General features: G+C 48.2%; 1 protein-coding gene and 1 long non-coding RNA gene across 2 annotated transcripts in view; both read left to right on the top strand.

Annotated features, from left to right (window-relative positions):
• LOC309359471 overlaps window positions 1-19,293 on the top strand; it is a 155,847-nt gene that overhangs the window by 96,053 nt on the left and 40,501 nt on the right. The gene's annotated exons all lie outside the window — the stretch shown is intronic.
• Window positions 13,474-17,733, top strand: GPHA2 (glycoprotein hormone subunit alpha 2; the record flags this gene model as incomplete). Its single annotated transcript, XM_081893132.1, has 3 exons — window positions 13,474-13,597; window positions 14,614-14,798; window positions 17,006-17,733. 3 exons carry the CDS (start codon window positions 13,474-13,476, stop codon window positions 17,105-17,107), a joined length of 411 nt encoding a protein of 136 aa, XP_081749258.1. The 3' UTR covers window positions 17,108-17,733.

The raw sequence follows: 19,293 nt of genomic DNA, 5'->3' as shown, positions 1-19,293 counted from the left end.
GGGTATAGGTTTACTCATCCACACTTCTGTTTGTCCTGTGCTTTTCTGCAGAAAACCTGATTGACATTTGTTACACTTCAGCGGACGCGGGTGGCACTGTGGGTTAAACCACAGAGCCTAGGACTTGCCGATCAGAAGGTCGGCGGTTCGAATCCCTGCAAGCTCCCGTTGCTTGGTCCCTGCTCCTGCCAACCTAGCAGTTCGAAAGCACGAAGTGCAAGTAGATAAATAGGTACCGCTCCGACGGGAAGGTAAACGGTGTTTCCGTGTGCTGCTCTGGTTCGCCAGAAGCGGCTTAGTCATGCTGGCCCCATGACCCGGAAGCTATACGCTGGATTCCTCGGCCAGTAAAGCGAGATGAGCGCCGCAACCCCAGAGTCGTCCACGACTGGACCTAATGGTCAGGGGTACCTTTACCTTTGCAATTACAATTCAGAGCTAAATTGCGGGTTTTTCTGGGAAAAGCAGCAGGGCAAATCAAAAACCTCTTGGACCCTTGTTTATACAGTAAAGCACAGGAAATGAATGAGCCCTAAGACAAGACAACTGTGTTGGAGAAAACCCCGCTCCTTGAGTTGATCAATAGGGTGTTCTCAGCTTTTATAGGGATGACAAAGCTGTTGCTAGCTGCATACCCTCCAACATTCTTGGGACCAAATTCGGGACGCTCCTTTTTTGGTCCTGAGCAAAAGATGAGCTGCTTTTGTTCCGGTGCTCAGGCACTACCCAGCTGATTTGTGCCAGAGAGCCAGACTGATAATGAAGCATCTTCTGGTCTGGCACTCTGGTGTGACCTAGCAGAGCATCTTTTGGTTCCGGAGCATTCCTGAAAGCATGTGAGTTGCAAGCTGAGCTCTGTTGCAATCATCCTAAACATAAAACTGGGAATGCAAAGGACTAGCCAATTCAGCACCCTCCAGATGTTTTGAACCATTTCTTTATGCCGCAGAGTGGCAACTTGCAGTGTCAGGTGAACTCCTTTATCTGATTGCTCTGGGAAAGCAAGATTATATACCTCCTTGTATCTTAAAATCTTTCCCAGAACAGTGGGACATCTTTACTCTCATTCCTTCGTATTTTATTAACAGAACTGGAAAGTCTCCCAGTATATGCAGTAAAGCCAGTGCTTTTTTCAGGGGTACTCAAGGGAAAGTGTACTGGCACCTCTTTTTTGTTGTTGTTAAAAAGTGTGGGACTTAACTAACAGCCATGGGGAGTCCTGGCACCTATTTTTCGGGGGGGGGGAGCACTGAGTAAAGCTTTCCTAGCTCATCACATTAAGAAAAGGTGATGGGACCAATCCAGATCATTATTGCCCCATTAGCCTTCTTGGAAGGCAGTTATTGGAAAACTTTATGCCAGGTTTTTAAAACATAAGCTTTAACTTTGTATGAAGGAGGATAATAGTATTATTTGGAAGGCAGAGATTAGATTTAAAGCCGGTTGCTCAACCATCCCTGTGTATTAGCTCACCTGGCAGAGAGATGTATACTTCAGTTCCTGGCACTAATCCTTCAAGGCCCTCCCACCTTTATTGATCTTAAGTCTGCTTTTGACTTGGTTCCAGGAGAATTGCTATGGTCTAAATCTGCGGCAGGGAACCAGCAGCCCTGCAGATGTTCTGGACTCCGGGCTCCCATCAGCACCAGCCAGGATGGTCTGTGGTCAGGGATGTTGGGGTTTGTGGTCCGGCAACAGCAGTGTTGCCACAGGTTCCCCTATCCCTGGCTTGAATTGCAAAGAACCTTCCTGGGTCTCTCCAAGCTGGGCGTTAAAATGGCAAAAAACCCATTTCAGTGTAATCCAGTGTAAAGTGATGCATAGCGGGACAGAAACATCCTAACTCCACACAGAAGCTCATGGGGGTTGATCTGGAGGTGGCTGGCCAGAAACAAGGCCTTAGGGCTGAAATGAACCGCTCAGCAAAGATGCTGTGCAAAAAGGTGAATTCACAGAACTGTAGAGTTGGAAGGGACACCAAGGGTCATCTAGTCCAACCCCCTGCAAGGCAGATGTTAGAGATTGCCAGAAAAGGGATCGAAAATAAAACTATTAAAATGGTATTATATAAATCCATAGTGCAACAAGTGGTGGGAGCAAACAGCTGGCGGGAGTACACCTAAAGAAGAGCAAATTCCCTTTGGGGATTTTCCAGGGATAGGGAAACACCAGATTTGGCAGGGATAACGTTCGGGACAGCTGCTATTTCTGGTCAACGCCGTACAGACGAGAGGAAATTAAAGAACACACAAGGAGTACATATTCCGCTTTATTCTGTGGTGTGGATGGGCCCTCACATGCATTTTCAAATTGGATGAGAGTTGATTTGAGGGAAAACTCATCCAACGGCAGGATTTTGTCTATAAACTACAGGATACCTATGGACTGTGGCTATCAGTGGGAGCACATTGGAGCCAGAGCATAGAGTCATGTGCACAAAGCCTGAGTCTCAGCCCCAAACACTGCAAGGGCCACAGGCTCCTCAGACCTGCTGTGTGATGAGCCCCAGTTGTCAGGCAAGAGCCCCAAACAGGGTGCTGAACTCGTAACCTGGACTGAAGTCTCCATTATTATGTTTCATTATTACTCAAGGCCTTACACAAATTAAAACCACACAGATAAAATACAAAAAAACCCCTAAAAATATGTATGTTCATTGTTTAAAGGTAATTCAATTGTAACAGAATAAAAAGAATGCAAAAAACAAATCTATTAAAATACAATAGCAAAGCACTATTGACAAAGCCTTTCCTTTAAAAAACAGTCAGTTCAGAAAGGCCTGTCAAAAGAAAAGAGTTTTCACCTGCCAGCTGAAGGACAACAAGGAGGGAGCCTGTCTGACTTCGCCAGAGAGGGAGTTCCGGAGTCTGGGAGCAGCCACGGAGAAGGCCCTTTCCTTCGTCTCCTCCAAGCGTACCTGTGGAGGTAGCAGCATGAGAAATAGGCCTTTCCTGAAGATCTCAGAGCCCAGGCAGGTCCATATGGGCGAATGTGGTCCTTCAGATAGGCTGGTCCTAAGCCATATAGGGCTTTATAGGTCATCCATGAAATTCACAGGGTAGCCCTGGAGAAAGTCTCTGCTTTCTCCTTTGGGAATGTTTCCATCTCACCATCCTGGTGGTCTCCCCCCCCCCTCAGTCTCTATAGTTACGGGCAGAAGAAAACACAGGATGAAAGCCACCCTGCCTCTGAACAAGCCCTCCTTTCTTCTTTCTTTTGAATCGCACCTCATCTTTGTTTCCAAGTTAGATCATTTCTCTGAAAAGCACACAGGCAAGCTATTAGCCGGGGCAAGATCAGGCAGGAAGATTCCGCTGTCAGCAGAGAGTGCCAGGGCACTTCAGACTTCATTCAAACAGTGTCAGCCACAGGGGTCTGTCTAGACCCCCTATTCCCGCCTCCCACCCCTCTGCACGCTCTCGAGTTTTGGCATTCACATCCCAATTTTCCTTCTGTTTTATTTGGCAGGATGCAACGGAATTTGTGGGGGATTCCCAAGCTGAGCACAGTGATGGGCAGCTGCTTTCCACAGAGCATATCTCACAATTCCTAGGGACATTGGGGGCCCAAAACAACTTGGGACTATGAGATCACCTCACTCCTACCTGGCCACTTCAATTGGCAGAAATGGCCCTGTTATAAGTGCCACATAATACCCATTCCACATTTGTAAGAACTTGCTATTTTTACGTGTGGCGGGACCTACACTTTGGAACTCCCTGCCTATTGATATCAGGCAGGTGCTGTACTTATTTTGTTCCTGCAAAAAAAAAAAATTGTTTAGGAAAGCCAACCCAGATGTTTGGAAAGTTGGTGCAGGCCTTGATCTGCTTTTAGTCTCTTGTTATATCAACTCCTTTAAAATCCAAAGCTACTGTTAATTTTTCTTATTAAGAACTGTATTGTTTCATCTTTTTTGTAATTAGCTGTGGTGGTTTTTTGACGACCAAGCGGTATATAAATTTTATGAAAGAAATAATAAACTCAGAGTATTATATTACTGCAGCAAGTTTTGGGGTGGGGGGTTTTTCCTATGTGAAACTACCAGTGCTCCCCCCCGGGGGGGTACTGAATGGTATAGGATTGCCTTCAGACAGCAGAGGGGCTAGATAACTCCATACACTCCAACGTTTCTCCAATGAACATAGGGACTTCTTAAGGAAAAGCGGGACATTCTGGGATCAAATCAGAAACTGGGATGGCTTCTGTAAATCAGGGACGTCCCTGGAAAATATGGACACTTGGAGGGTCTGACACTGCCCTCCCCACAATATTTTATCTGGTTGACCAAGGCTGAACTTGCAGGAGGGGGGTTCCCTCTTTCAATGGGAACAGGATTTATCCCACCTGAGATTATTATATGCCAACCCACCATCCTCTGCTGCTGCACTGGGAAGCCCTTCTGCTCATTCCCTGGATGTCTGCCCCAATGTCCTGCCCTGGCAGCACCGCAGATTGCTTGCCGCCCGTCTTCCCCAAGGACTCCATCCAACACACACCCACACCCGCTTGCCATGAAATATTGATGGCAAGAGCTTTATCCTGCGTTATTGCTTCCAGTAACTTCTCCTGGCCCCTGCCCCTGGGCACAAGGCAGATGTACAGCCCAAAGGCTAATGGGCCATTTCCTATTTTAAGCTCTGCCAGGCCAGCTCTGCCAGGGGGGAGGGGAGGGGAGCACACAGCTGAGTGGGAGAGATGAGTCTGGGTGGGAATTAAGAGCACCGAGAAGCTCAATGGGGCTTCACTGGACAGCATTTGTCCCTGGCGTGGCAGAATCAGAGAAGTGGAGAGTTGGATGGGATCCCAACCAAGGGTCATTTAGTTCAACCCACTGCAATGCAGGAGTCACAGCTGGTGGTGGTCTGCTAAGCAGCTGGCATTCTCAGCGCAGAAACATCTGCTCAGGAAAGAGGGATGAGTGAATCTAGTTTCACTGCGTTTCTCGTTTTTCAAAGCCTTAAGCTCAGCCCCACAGATTTCCACATCAATGCATTATTATTATTATTATTATTATTATTATTATTATTATTATTATTAATTTGAATTTGAATTTTCTGTTTTACAATTTAGAATACTCATTTAAACATCCTTAAAATACCAGTGACTTCCCTTCTTCTCTTTCCATGGTTCATTTTGCGTTTCATAAATCCCTGCATATTTTAAAAAAACGAAGCCATTCAGTATTTCATTATTACATCAATCAAAACTTATTTACACTGTTGAATTTATCTTTATGCTCCCAACATTTTCAAGTGTACACAATCCCCCCCAATTATTCAATAAACATTTTTCAATCTTCTCTAAACGTATGTTCTTCTTGATCTGACATTATTATTATTATTATTATTATTATTATTCTGTATGTCAAGTCTGCAAACTGTGCATATTCTGTCAGCTTAAGTTGCCAGTCTTCTTTAGTTGGGACCTCACACATTTTCCATTTTTGGGCTAACAAAACACAGGCCACAGTAGTGGCATATTATTATTATTATTGTTATTATTATTCTGCTGATGAAAAATCATTGGCATTTTTAGTCTCCATTTCTCATATTTCCCATTTTGGCATGCAATTTTACCACATATGCATATTTGGTGCGGAACTCTCCCCTCAATATACACCCCTAGTATACATATATTAGGGAAAGATGGAGGGCACAAGGAGAAGGGGACAACAGAGGACGAGATGGTTGGACAGTGTTCTCGAGGCCACAAACATGAGTCTGACCAAACTGCGGGAGGCAGTGGAAGACAGGAGTGCCTGGCGTGCTCTGGTCCAGGGGGTCACGAAGAGTCGGACACGACTAAACGACTAAACAACAACAATATACATAAGATATGGTTTTATTAACACACACACATGTATATGCCACCTGAGCCTAGGATAGAGGTGCTCACAGAATCAACATCCCAACAGATCTTGCACCCTCCTTAGGGTTCCAGGAGAGCCTCAAAGTCTAGCACAAAGCAGAGATGCCTCTGTGTCTCCAACTTCCCGCATCAGCACAACACGGGCAGGTACAACCCTTCCCTACACAGAATCATTGCTTGGCCTATTGTTCTCCACCCTAGGAGGATGGTGGCTTCCAGCCAGATGAGGTGGGAAAAGGCCCACCCATTTGTCTCTATGGCAACAGGGCAACCTCATTTAGATGCTGTGAGAAGCACTTAACTGACCGGCAGCTATGGCCATTTTATTACAAAGAAACATTTCTAATCATCGACTCTCCTACTACAGACCCTCCAAGTGTCCCTATTTTCCAGGGGCAGTCCCGGATTTACAGAAGCTATTTGTGTTTCTTATTTGATCCTGAAACGTCCCGCATTTCCTTAGGACGTCCCTATTTTCATTGGAGAAACGTTGGAGGGTATGGAGTTATGCGACCCCCTGAGCCAAGCAGATAAGTAACTATACAACCTTTAGAAGACGTCTGAAGGCAACCCTGTACAGTGGTACCTCAGTTTAAGAACAGTCTGGTTTAAGAACAAATTGGTTTACAAACTCCTCAAAACTGGAAATAGTGTCTTGGTTTCAGAACTTTACCTCAGTCTAAGAACGGAATCCGAACCGTGGAAAGGCACTGTTGGTGGGAGGCCTCATTAGAGAAAGTGCACCTCGGTTTAAGAACGGTTTCGGTTTAAGAATGGACTTCCGGAACAGATTAAGTCTGTAAACTGAGGTACCACTGTATAGTTCTTTTAATGTGTGTGTGTGTGTGTGTGTGTGTGTGTGTGTGTGTGTGTGTGTGTGTTTTGAAAGCTGCCCAGAGTGGCTGGGGCAACCCAGTCAGATTGATAGGGTAATAATAATAAAAATAAAAATAATGGAATAGGACATCACCATTTTCATCTGAGAAATATTGGAGGGTATGCTACTGGATCCAATGAAGTGGAATGTCAGAAGAATCAGGACAGTTTTTCAAAGTCTGATAGTCATTTATACTTCCAGACCCCCATCCTGCCACCCCCTTGCGCCCCCAGGTAATCCCCCCATGGGACAGTAGCACCCACTTTTAAAGTGCCGTGGTTGAGCACTCACCTGGCCTTTGGGAGAGAGAGAGAGAGAGAGAGAGAGAGAGAGAGAGAGAGAGAGAGAGAGAGAGAGAGAGAGAGAGAGAGAGAGAGAGAGAGAGAGAAGGGAGAGGGAGATGCATGCATGTATTTGAGATGTTCTGATGTTCTTGCTGCACTCTGCCCTTTCTTCCCTTCAGGCAGTTTTGGAACCAGCGGATTTGTGGATTTGACACCCTTCAGCTTTTCTGACTGAGCAATTCCATCAGAGGGGCTCAAGGAACCAAACAATGGGTGGCTTATCTTTTGCTCTGGAGGCACTGTGGAAAAAGCAGGGCAAGCCTCTCTGGCACACAAAGGCCCTTCAGTCTCCTGTTCTTCAGCTGGATAGAGCAAGTCTTCTCTCGCCCAGGGCAGGTGAGTGGAAACTCCCAAGAAGAGAAGGAGGAGGAACTGCCTTGTCTGGCTGAAGAGCCCAGCCTCCACCAAGGCCGAAAAGGCAAGCCACTGGACCTAGATGGGTGGTGCGCAGCACTGATTTTCTGCCCCACCAAGGGAAGCCAGTTACTGGGCAAAGCAGAGTTGGACTTGAAATCTGGATGCATGAATGCAGTTCACCACTGCAGGGCTTGTTAAAGCATGTATAAAAAGGTAAAGGGACCCCTGACCATTAGGTCCAGTCGTGACCGACTCTGGGGTTGCAGCGCTCATCTCGCTTTATTGGCCGAGGGAGCTGGTGTACAGCTTCCAGGTCATGTGGCCAGCATGACTAAGCCGCTTCTGGCGAACCAGAGCAGCGCACGGAAACACCGTTTACCTTCCCGCCAGAGCGGTACCTATTTATCTACTTGCACTTTGTCGTGCTTTCGAGCTGCTAGGTTGGCAGGAGCAGGGACCGAGCAACGGGAGCTCACCCCGTCATGGCGGGGATTCGAACCGCCAACCTTCTGATCGGCAAGTCCTAGGCTCTGTGGTTTAACCCACAGCGCCACCCACGTCCCTATACATGTATACTTAGCAGTAAAGTCTCATGCCAATGACAGAGCACAATCTCTGCATACAGACTTTTTCCCTGCCTGGAGATTAGATAAATGCTGCCAGTCAGAGCAGGCAATACAGAGGTAGGGGGACCAACATGGTCCATGAAGGCAGTTTCTCTTGGCAGTTAAAGGATTCCAGATTGACTCCAGTTATGCTTGCGATACCCTTAACATGTCCCTGAAATGCCCCAGCAAGATACAAAAAGAGGATTGAATGGGCTACAAATTTTATTTATTTATTAAATTTATAAATGAACAAAGAGACAATTCATTTAGGGAAGGTCATAGCTCAATGGCAGAAGAACTCAGATTCGGCATGCATAAGGTCACTGGTTCAAGTCCCAGTATCTCCAGTTCAAAAGATCTGGTAGGAATTGATGGGAATGGCCTCTGCCTGATCTGCTGCCTATCAGAGCAGACAATATTGGGGGTGGCTAGACCAAGCGAAAGCTGGACCATAAAGAAGGCTGATCACCGAAGAATTGATGCTTTTGAATTATGGTGCTGGAGGAGACTCTTGAGAGTCCCATGGACTACAAGAAGATCAAACGTATCCATTCTTAAGGAAATCAGCCCTGAGTGCTCACTGGAAGGACAGATCGTGAAGCTGAGGCTCCAATACTTTGGCCTCCTCATGAGAAGAAAAGACTCCCTGGAAAAGACCCTGATGTTGGGAAAGATGGAGGGCACATGGAGAAGGGGACGACAGAGGATGAGATGGTTGGACAGTGTTCTCAAAGCTACCAGCATGAGTTTAACCAAACTGCGGGAGGCAGTGGAAGACAGGAGTGCCTGGCGTGCTCTGGTCCATGGGGTCACGAAGAGTCGGACACGACTAAACGACTAAACAACAACAACAGACCAAGCGTCTGACCTGGTAGAAGGCGACTTCCTAGAGCAGTGGATCCCAAACTTTTTTCAACCGCTGCCCCTCGGTTTCATAGACTCATCCCCCATGCCCCCTTACCCTACCCTGTAAAAAGCATGATTCGGAATAGTATCTTGCATGAACCACCTAGGAAGACAATAACTCAATAACATTCAAATCAGGAGCAGTTTAATTGCACATTTGTACAAAATCCAAATACGTAAATTCCACCAAACTGATTCACTTGATGCAATGATAATACCAGCTTTTCAAAGCCTTATAGTCATACAGTACATACTTCTAGCCAGGAGTTGGAAAGGTTGACACCCCACACACAAGGGCAGAGGCCTGGAATATGGTGCAGGGGCACAAAATTGTGCCTCTCCACTCTGGCTGGGAGTAGCTAGGAGCTCACCTGCTTTGCCATGTGCTCCTTCGCTCCTCTGAATGACCAACATCTCCTTGCCAAGGGTGCAAGGGAGCCTAGATAGATATGTTCCTGCTTCTAGTGCTCCTTGCTACCCCCTTGCTTCTTAGAGAGCCCCCCCCCCCGGAATTTCACTGCCGCCCAGGGGGTGGTACTGTCACTTTGGGAACTATTCACTGTCTTAGGCGCCATCTCTGCCATTTTTTCCAGCACCTACTGAAGACCTTCTTCTCCCAAGGAGCCTTTTAAGTGTGGATCTCGACTCTCTCGTCTGCATCTGTACTGGGATTGTTTTTATTAGTATTATTTCATCACTTGTTGTTAGTAGTATTATTTCATCACTTTCCTTTGGGGAGAAGGAGGGCATTAAATTCAATAAATAAAGGGACTACATGGAACTGGCGGAAATGACTGGCAGAATCCGAGACCAGGGAGAAGAGTCGGTGGAAGAAGATTGGAAGAAATTTAAAGATTATTTACAGAAACATTGTAAAATTAATGAATGTTAGAAGGATGTTGGAATGAAGTTATATGGCTTTAGCAGAAATGCTATAAAGAATTAAGTAAAAATAGATTGTTAATGGGCTAAAGGGGGGAAAGTAAGGTTAGATTGTGTCAAGACAAATTATAGGACAAAAACTGAGAAAGATGGAAAGGATTTGCTGAAATAGCTAACTGAACTAGAATACAAAAAAGGGAGGTGGGAGGAGGTCAATGAAACAAGTAAATGAAAGATAAGTTATGGGAATATTCGATGTGTTTTTAATTGTTTTTGTTTTGTTAAGATAAATAGTGTTTTCTGTTTTTTTCTTTATTGTAATGCATTGTTTTGTTTAACTTTGTTTTTTCTTTTTTTCTTTCTGTAATCCTTAAACCTTTAATAAATATTACTTTAAAAAAAATTAAATTCAATAAATAAATGTGGCTGCAGACCTGGTAGTCACAATCCAGCGGCATCTCTGCGAGGGTCCTCCTGGGTGGAGCAAGAGCCTTGTGTCCTGGAATAACCTCTGCGCCAAACTGGATAAAGCACCGCTTGAAAGGGCGATTGCATCTTTGCCGAAGCAACAGAATTACCCACTTAGCGCACATAAGAGCCAGAAAACTGTCAGGCCCCTTGGCAAGGAAACGGGCTGCCTTGGCGCCTGCCCGCTAGCTCAGATCACAGAGCTTGGCCTGCAGGGGTTTCCCTTTCTGGTCCCTTGAACACCTTCCACCTGGGGCTTCTCCTTCCTGATTCCCAGCACAGGAACAGGAGGAAGCTGTCATGCACTGTGCCAAACCATTGGTCCATCTAGTTCTGTATTGCCTACTCTGACTGGCAGCAGCTCTTCTCTCTCCCAGCCCTCCCTGGAGATGCCAGCGAGGATTGAACCTGGTGCCTTCAAAGCACTTCCACTAAGCTATGAGCCTTCGTCTACTGTCCCCATTGGGCAGTTTCCGCAGAAGGAGGTGGGCCGGTTGGGCGACAGCCACTGATGCCCCTTGGCCCAATCTCAGCCAATCCACCCACCTATCTCCTTATGCTCACATATCCTAGAATTGTAGAATTGGAAGGGACCCTGAGGATCATCTAGTCCAACCCCCTGCAATGCAGGAATATGCAGCTATCCCATACAGGGATTCGAACTTGCAACCTTGGCATTATCAGCACCATGCTCAAACCAAGTGAGCTATCCAGGTCAGAGCATGATGAACAAAGGGAAGATTTGCCTCTATCCAAGGCTGAGAGAATTCCAGCTTTCCAGCCCTGATCCCCTGCCTTAAGGTCCTCTACCTTCTTGGGTTCCAGGGCCATATTTGAGAGTTGTGGTGGGCATGGCAAAATGCTTATTCTGCAGCAGAAAACAGACTGGCTGTGCTCAGAACCTCTCTGCAAGACACCTAAACACAGCCCAACATAAATGAAAGAAAGGAAGGAATAGGCAACACCCTCCCCGGGACAGCCACCCTCCATAAAAACTTGATTTAAATTTTAATGGGGGGGGGGAGAACAAGGCCTTGACGAGTGCCAAGGGGGCTGTCAGAGAATGTCATATTGCCAGGAGGAGATAATACTGGAGTTAGTGGACCTCCAATGAAACTCACTCATTACATTGCTAAACTATGGAACTCACTGCCACAGGAGGCAGTGAATGGCCACCAACGTCATGGTCAGAGGCAGGAAACGTTTCTGAATACGTTGCTGGAAACTGCAGGAGAGGGGAGGGCTCTTGTGCTCAAATCCTGCTGGTGGTATGTTTCCCTTGTGGGTGGGCCACTGTGAGAATAGGATGCTGGACTAAATGGGCCACAACTCAGCCAAGGCTCCCCCCACATTCTGTGCTTTTTCTTGCGCAGATATTCTATGTTGGGGGCAGATTGCAGGTGTTTGCGGAAGTCTAGCTAGCCAGTTGCGGGCTCGGTTACTCCAAGGCAGCAGGGCCCAGAACAGCACAATCATCCCAGGAACTTTGAAGGGCAGACAAGTTGTGGCGCTTGGGTTTCAGCGGGGCTTCGGTTTTGGCAGACGGGCGGGCTGCTGCGTGAGTGGCACCGCTTTACTTCTCCCTGTCAAGATGAAGTGGGTGGGGAGACAAGGGAGGTGGGAGCTTAAAAAGGAAAGAGCTCAGGTGAAGAGGAGAGGCAGTCACCTGAGATACAGACACCTCTCGGGACTAGAGACAAGTCAAAGTCTGCTTTGTTGGCCTGCTGGAATAATTCCATCAAGCTCTGCAGGTAAGTGCATGAGCACGTGGGGGCTGGTTCGGACTCAGAGGACAGTTTGCAAGGATAGAAGAGATCTGGGTGATGCAAACTGACCCGCAGGCAGAAGCTGGGATTTTGGGCAAGTCACAGTCAGCCTTGGAGTGATGCTGCAAGGGATAAAGGTTGCAAAATAAAGCTTAACTTTATCCACTACAGTGGTGCCTCGGGTTATATACGCTTCAGGTTACAGACTCCACTAACCCATAAATAGTACCTCAGGTTAAGAACTTTGCTTCAGGATGAGAACAGAAATTGTGTGGTGGCAGCGGGAGGCCCCATTAGCTAAAGTGGTACCTCAGGTTAAGAACAGTTTCAGGTTAAGAATGGACCTCCAGAACGAATTAAGTTCTTAACCCCAGGTACCACTGTACTTCCAATGTAGTTTATCTATGGAACTCACTGCCACAGGAGTCAGTGAAGGCCAGCAACCTAGACAGCTTTAAAAGAGGATTAGACAGATTCATGGGGGTATCGATGGCTACTAGCTACATTGGCTATGCTCTGCCCCCACAGCTGGAGCAAAAAAATGCTTCTGAATACCAGTTGAGAGTTGCTGGTTTCCCACAGGCACCTGGTTGGCCACTCTAAGAACAGGATACTGGACTGGGTGGGCCACTGGCCTGATCCAGCAAACAAGTTCTTTTGTTCAAAACCACTTTGCACACTCAACATGATGTGCAAATGGCACGTCCCGATTGATTGGCGCGCACATAGACCTGGAGAGGGTGGGGCAGGGGACTTGATGCTGCAAATAGGTTGCTGAGACATCTCAAGCAGGTCATTGCCAGCAGCTGTTGCAGTTTTAAAAAACTTTAGTCCAAAACATCTGGGAGAAATCTACAACTCCCATCAGCCTCGGCCAAGACGACTGGGACTTGTAGTTCAAAATGGCCATGTTGGCTGGGCGTGGTGGGAGTTTGCAGTCCAAAGCATTTGGAGGGAGGCAGGTGGCTTTGATGCCACAATCTGAGAAGACGGAGGGGGATAGGAAAGACGTCTTCAGATATCTGAAGGGCTGTTCCATGGAGGATGGAGCAAGCTTGTTTTCTGCTGCTCCAGAGGGGAGGACCTGAACCAAGAGATTCAAATGGCAAGGAAGGAAATTCCATGTAAACATTAGGAAGAGCCTTCCGAGCTGTTTGACAGTGGAATGGGCTTCCTCGGAAGGTAGTGGACTCTCCTTCCTTGCAGTTTTTTAAAGAGAGATTAGATGGCCATCTGCCAGGGATTCTTTAGCTGTGATTTCTGCATTTCAGGGGAACGAACTAGATGACTTTTGTGTGGTTCTGTCTCACCAAACAGCCTATGTGTGTTGTTTTGTGCACTCACTCTCTCCCTCCCTCTCTCTTACACACTGATGTTGCCTTGTGTATTTGCCAATGCCAAGCCTCTCTCTTTCAGAGGCCATGCCAACTTTCCTCTCTGCCACCGTCCTCTCGGTGCTGCTGGCCACAGGCTGCTGGACTTATGACGCCACCCCTGGAGTCGGTTGCCACCTCCATCGTGAGCTGCAGGGCTTGGGGGTTAGGGGGGGGGGGGAAAGCAGCCAGTCCTCAGCAGGGGACTGTCGGCCTCCACAAAGAAGCAGTGGGGAGGGAAGGTGTCTGGGCCCTTGCTGAGACACCCAGCCTTGTTCACTTCTTACACCTGTAGGACCTGGTGTTCAGAGTTCCCAGGTGTCTTGCTCAGTTCGCTGTGAACCCTGTCCCACCTTGCAGGGGGGTTGGACTAGATGATCCTTGGGGGTACCTCCCAACCCTACAATTCTGGGATTCTATAATAAAAGTTCTGGGCTGGCTCCAGCAAAGCTATGCAATTACATAGATCAATGTGATCCAAAGCCTTTCAGAAGCAGTGGGTTCAGTGTCATAAAGACCCACAAAACAGGAGACCTTCCAGGGATTTGAGCCCTGGTGGAGATGCAAGGATCTCAGCCTGGGAAGGCAGGAGACAACAAAACAAAACTGGAAACTCTTGCCTTTTTTTAAACTGTCGAAGCAGGTTTTTGGATCATCCTGGATTATCACCAATTATTTAGAATCCATGCTTGGTGGATAGGTTCACAATAAGATTTCCCCCACCCCAAAAGAAAATAATAGAGAGTATATCTTAAGAATTTGAGCAGATTTTGTTTTTTTTAAAAACTCAAACAGCAGGAATGTTATGACCACAGGCCAATAAAAGCCCCCCCCCATTTTAAAATAGGGGTTGGGAATACCATTTGTATTGCGCCTAATTGCTGTGTGGGGTGGAGTGGGCGGTAGGGAGACTGGGGGCCAGAGGGGGCCACATCTGGCCCTGAATGAGATGGAGAACCCCAGCCCTGTTGTAAAGCAAAACATTCCTTCCTTTGGCATGTTTTTAGGGTTGCCATGTGTCCTTCCCCCCCCCCCCCCGGACATCCTCTTTTTCAGGGGTAAAATTTCCGTCCGGGTGGATTTATTATATTTGCGAAAATGTGATGTGTCCTCTTTTGCTGCCCACCCACGATTGCCCTGCTCTTCCTCCTCCTCTCCCAGCTTTCAGCGTGACCATCAAGAGTGACCCCCGAGGGAGCTGCCGCAGCAGGCAAACGGTCCAGGCCTGCGTGGGCTACTGCGAATCCAGCGCCTTCCCCTCCAAGTACTCCGTCCTCCTGGCCAGCAACTTCAAGCACAACATCACGTCCGTCTCCCAGTGCTGCACTATCGCCAAGATGCAGAAGGTGAGTGAAACCGACACCCATCTAAGTAACTGGAACCTACACACACCCTGCAACCAGTTTGATGGTGGTTGCTTCACGCAAACACAGAGTTAAACTGCGGAACTCACTGTCGCAGGATGCTCGCCAACCTGGATGGCTTTAAAAGAGGATTGGGCAAATCTATGGAGAATAAGGCTATTGGTGGCTTCTAGCTATGCTCTGGCTAATAATAAGAATAATCATAATAATTTATTATTTATTCCCTGTCCATCTGGCTGGGTTTCCCCAGCCACTCTGGGCGGCTTCCAACCAAATATTAAAAACAATACAGCATCAAACATTAAAAACTTCCCTAAACAGGGAAGTTGTCTTTTAAAAGTAAAATAGTTGCTTATTGCCTTGACATCTGCTGGGAGGACATTCCACAGGGCAGGCACCACTACGGAGAAGGCCCTCTGCCTGGTTCCCTGTAACCTCACTTCTCGCAGTGAGGGAACCGCCAGAAGGCCCTCGGAGCTGGACCTCAGTGTCCGGGCTCTGCCTCCACTGCATACCCTCCAATATTTGTCTGATGAAATAATAATAATTTGTTATTTATACTTTGCCTGTCTGACTGGGTTGCCCCAGCCACTCTGGGCAGCTTCCAACATATTAAAAAAACATAATAAAACATTGAACATTTTTTTAAAAACTTCCCCATACAGGACTGCCTTCAGATGTCTTCTAAAGGCTGTAGTTACTTTTATCTCCTCGGCTCTGGATTTGCATAATTCCATACCATCCAACATTTCTCCGCTGAAAACAGGAAAAGCAGGACATTCCGAGATCAAATTAGAAACTGCAACAGCTTCTGTAAATCTGAGACTATCCCTGGAAAATAGGGAAACCTGGAGAGTCTGCTGGCACTGTTGGGGCAGCAATGCTTTTGAATACCAGTTTCTGGAAGCCACAGGAGGGGAGAGGGCTCTTGTGCTCGGGGGTCCTGCTTGTGGGTTTCCGAATGACATCTGGCTGGCCACTGTGAGAACAGGATACTGGACCAGATGGAACCCCTTTGGCCTGATCCTGCTAGCTGTTCTTATGTTCCTATAACTAGCAATGTGGTGATGGAAAGTGTGGTGGTGGCCCCAGCCCCTCCTGTTTGGTTTGGTTGGTTCAGCCAGTGGAGGTGGAGAGAATGATAGGCACCCATTGGTTCATTTAGCTTAGTGTTGTCTACACTGACTGGCAGCAGCTCTCTGGGATTTCAGGCAGGAATCTCTCCCAGCCCTCCTGGGAGATGCCAGCGGGGATTGAAACCGGGACCTTCTGCTTGCAAGGCAGATGCTCTGCCCTTTCCCCGTATACAAGAATCTAGAGAAAGGGGTAGGTTGCAGCTCACGAACCTCTGGACTGGGCTGAAGGTGAGCATAACATGGCAAAAGGGGCTGAAGTGGGCGGTCAGAGCAGGAAAAGCCAGGCTCCCACAGCATGGTGCTGAAAATGCCAAGATTGCAGATTTGATCCCCGTATGAGACAGCTACATAGTCCTTCAAAGCACAGGGTTGGACTGGATCATTGTCAGGATCCCTTCCAAATACAATTCTAGGATTATACAGTCCTAGAACTGTAGAATTCGAAGGATACCTCCAAGGGTTAATCCACGACCGACCCAGTGTAAGGCAGGAATCACAGCTAAATAATCCCCGACCAACGACCATCCAACTTCTGCTTAACCATCAGTGAAGGAGAGTCCACCACCTTCCAAAGTACAGCTCTTATTGTCAGAAAAGTTCTTCCTATTGTTTAGTTGGAATCTCTTTCCGTGTCAGAGCCAGTGTGGTGTAGTGGTTAAGAGTGGTAGATTCATAATCTGGTGAACCGGGTTCACGTCTCCGCTCCTCCACCTGCAGCTGCTGGGTGACCTTGGGCCAGTCACACTTCTCTGAAGTCTCTCAGCCTCACTCACCTCACAGTGTTTGTTGTGGGGGAGGAAGGGAAAGGAGAATGTTAGCCGCTTTGAGACTCCTTCGGGTAATGATAAAGCGGAATATTAAATCCAAAGTCGTCTTCTTCTCTTCTTCATTTGAATCCGTATGTTCAGGTCCTCCCCTCTGGAGCAGCAGAAAACAAGCTTGCTCCATCTTCCATGTGACAGCCCTTTAGATAGTTGAATATGGCTCTCCTTTCACCTCTTTGTCCTCTCCTGGCTAAACATACCATCTTCTGCTCTTTTCTTTCTCCTACAGATTAAGGTGCATCTGCGTTGTGGGGCCACCCGGCCCGAGACCATAGAAGTCTTCACAGCAAAGACTTGCCAGTGTGACGTGTGCCGCCTCTCCAGATATTAGGGAGTCGGCGGTCCCATCCCTGCTTGCGGCCTTTCTATGCTATCAATTGCCAGCTCTCACTACCCTGGTCTCCCCCTTCCCCTCTCCCAACCAGAGTTTGCTTAATTCAAGGAGGTAGCCCAGGGGGCAGCTGCCTGCAGAGCCACGCTGACACCTACCACACCCCCCAAATATTGCCTCCTTACATACTTGGCAAACTAGCCTGAAGGCTGCAGTGGCGGGAGAGGCTGGGACCACTTTTTCTTCCCCTTGAGGGGGCTCTGCCCCACAAGTTGCAAACGCAAGCAAGCAGAAGAAACCTTTTGTGGTAACAAGGAGGATATAAATGCAACGAAATAAAATATAAAACCACAACCATGATTCTCCCAGCTCTTTTCTCCGTTCAGATCTCCGAGGCACCAGTGCCACCTCCTGCCCAGCCGCGCTCCCCCCAAAGCCACTGACATCAGACGTCCAAATCAGCCGTGACATGGAAGGTTTCTCTTTATTGAATACAGACTCGTCCAGCAAAAGGAACACAGGGCAAGGGCGAAACTTTTAATAAATAAGACCGACGACGCCCCTGCCCCCCTTCAACAAAATAGCTCTCTTCTGCAGCATCCTCCCTCCCTCCCCCCCCACCCGCCCCCCCCACCCCTGGGTGCCTCGGGGCCTCCCCCCCTGTGGAAACTACACGAGTGTGGCATCTAAATAGACTATAGAAGAGGAGGTGTCCCCAGATACTACAGTGCCCAACTGGCTTCAGTGTTCTGCTAAAAAATAAAACTGTAATACACTCAATGTTCCCCCCCCTCCCCAAAATAACCACCCAGTGACTATTCTTCTGGTTACAGATAATGTTTTGAGGTCATCATGCCGAGCAAAGAGGGAGGGGTGGCAGTGGTGGTAGTGGGGAGCTTTTAAACCCCCCCGCTCCCCACACACAGATACTAAACCCTTTGGTGGAGGGGGAATGATATAGTCAGCAAACCAAGGCCTCCCCCCCCCCCCCGGACCCCTTTATCGCCACCACAACCACAGCACCCTAGTATTTTGGACTTGGAACACCCCAGATGTTTCTCCCAGCTACCACCAGCCCCAGTCAGGGATGGCGGAGTCCCACAAGACCAAATGTTGTCATTCCCCCCCCCCCCCCGCCGCAAGACCTGAGAGAGAAGGAGCGAGATTGCAGGCACCGCCTCCCTCTCCTCCTGCAGAGAGGTGGTACATCCTTGTCTGCTTACCCTTGAAATGTCCTGACCCTCAATGCGCCCCCCACAAAAAAATTCAATTTCCCAGCAAGCATTTCCTACCCACCCCCACCCCCCATAATCAGAGGCATCCCTGCTTTCCACCTGTGCAACAACCAGCCCTTCTAAAGTGCAGGAGTTTGAACACTCTTCTCCCGTCAAGATCGCCCCCTCCCTCCCCTTCTAATTGGTGGAAATAGGGAGCTGAACGGGGGAACGTGTTAGAGCTACGCTCCATCTTGGGGGGGGGGTAGGGGGCTGTGAGAATCTAAGCAAAGTGCACCTGAGTCTCTCTCTCTCTCTCCCTCCCCCCACACACACTCCTGACCACCCAAGAATGCAAAAGTGTGAAAACTATAAAAGCCCCAGAGGCGAGGAATCTCTTCCAGGGGGACACGCACCAAACTCCCCACCGCCCCCCCAATAAACTGCTGAAGGGAGAAAGCAGCTGTCAGCCCCCCACAGCCCTAAACCCAGAGGGAAGAACCCCAGTGCGCTCCCCCCGCTGCGGCCTCCCATGAGAGCATGCATAGGCCCAGATCTGAACACATACAACTCCCTCCTTGGACGTGCCATTTCTGTTTTTGTGGAAAGTCCTCTTCCACCTTTCCTCCCCCACAAATCTTGCTCAGTTTCTGGCTGGGGGGAGAAGAAATGCTGCGGCTCTTCCACTTGGGGAGGGGGACAGCAGTTTAGGGCTTGAAACCACCAGACTAGGCCTTGGTGAACAAGGTCCTCAGGGATAGAGGGGGGCTTCCATTCTTCACCCCTATGCTCCCTAATAGGGAGCCAGGGAGCCCCCCCCCCGAAAAATCAGGACACCCCCTCATTGTTTTGTGCGCCCCACCACTATGGGGAGGGGCAGCTTTGGATGAAGAGGCCTATTGCTTAATCTTGCTTTGGGTACCACCCACCAGATCCCCACCCCAAACTCTGGCCTCACAGCTCTTAAGACCC

The sequence above is a fragment of the Podarcis melisellensis genome, assembly GCF_964234715.1.
Source record: "Podarcis melisellensis genome assembly, chromosome: 16".
Taxonomy (NCBI): Eukaryota; Metazoa; Chordata; class Lepidosauria; order Squamata; family Lacertidae; genus Podarcis; species Podarcis melisellensis.
Note: the sequence above shows the minus strand (reverse complement) of the source record. Positions and strands in the feature narration are given on the sequence as shown.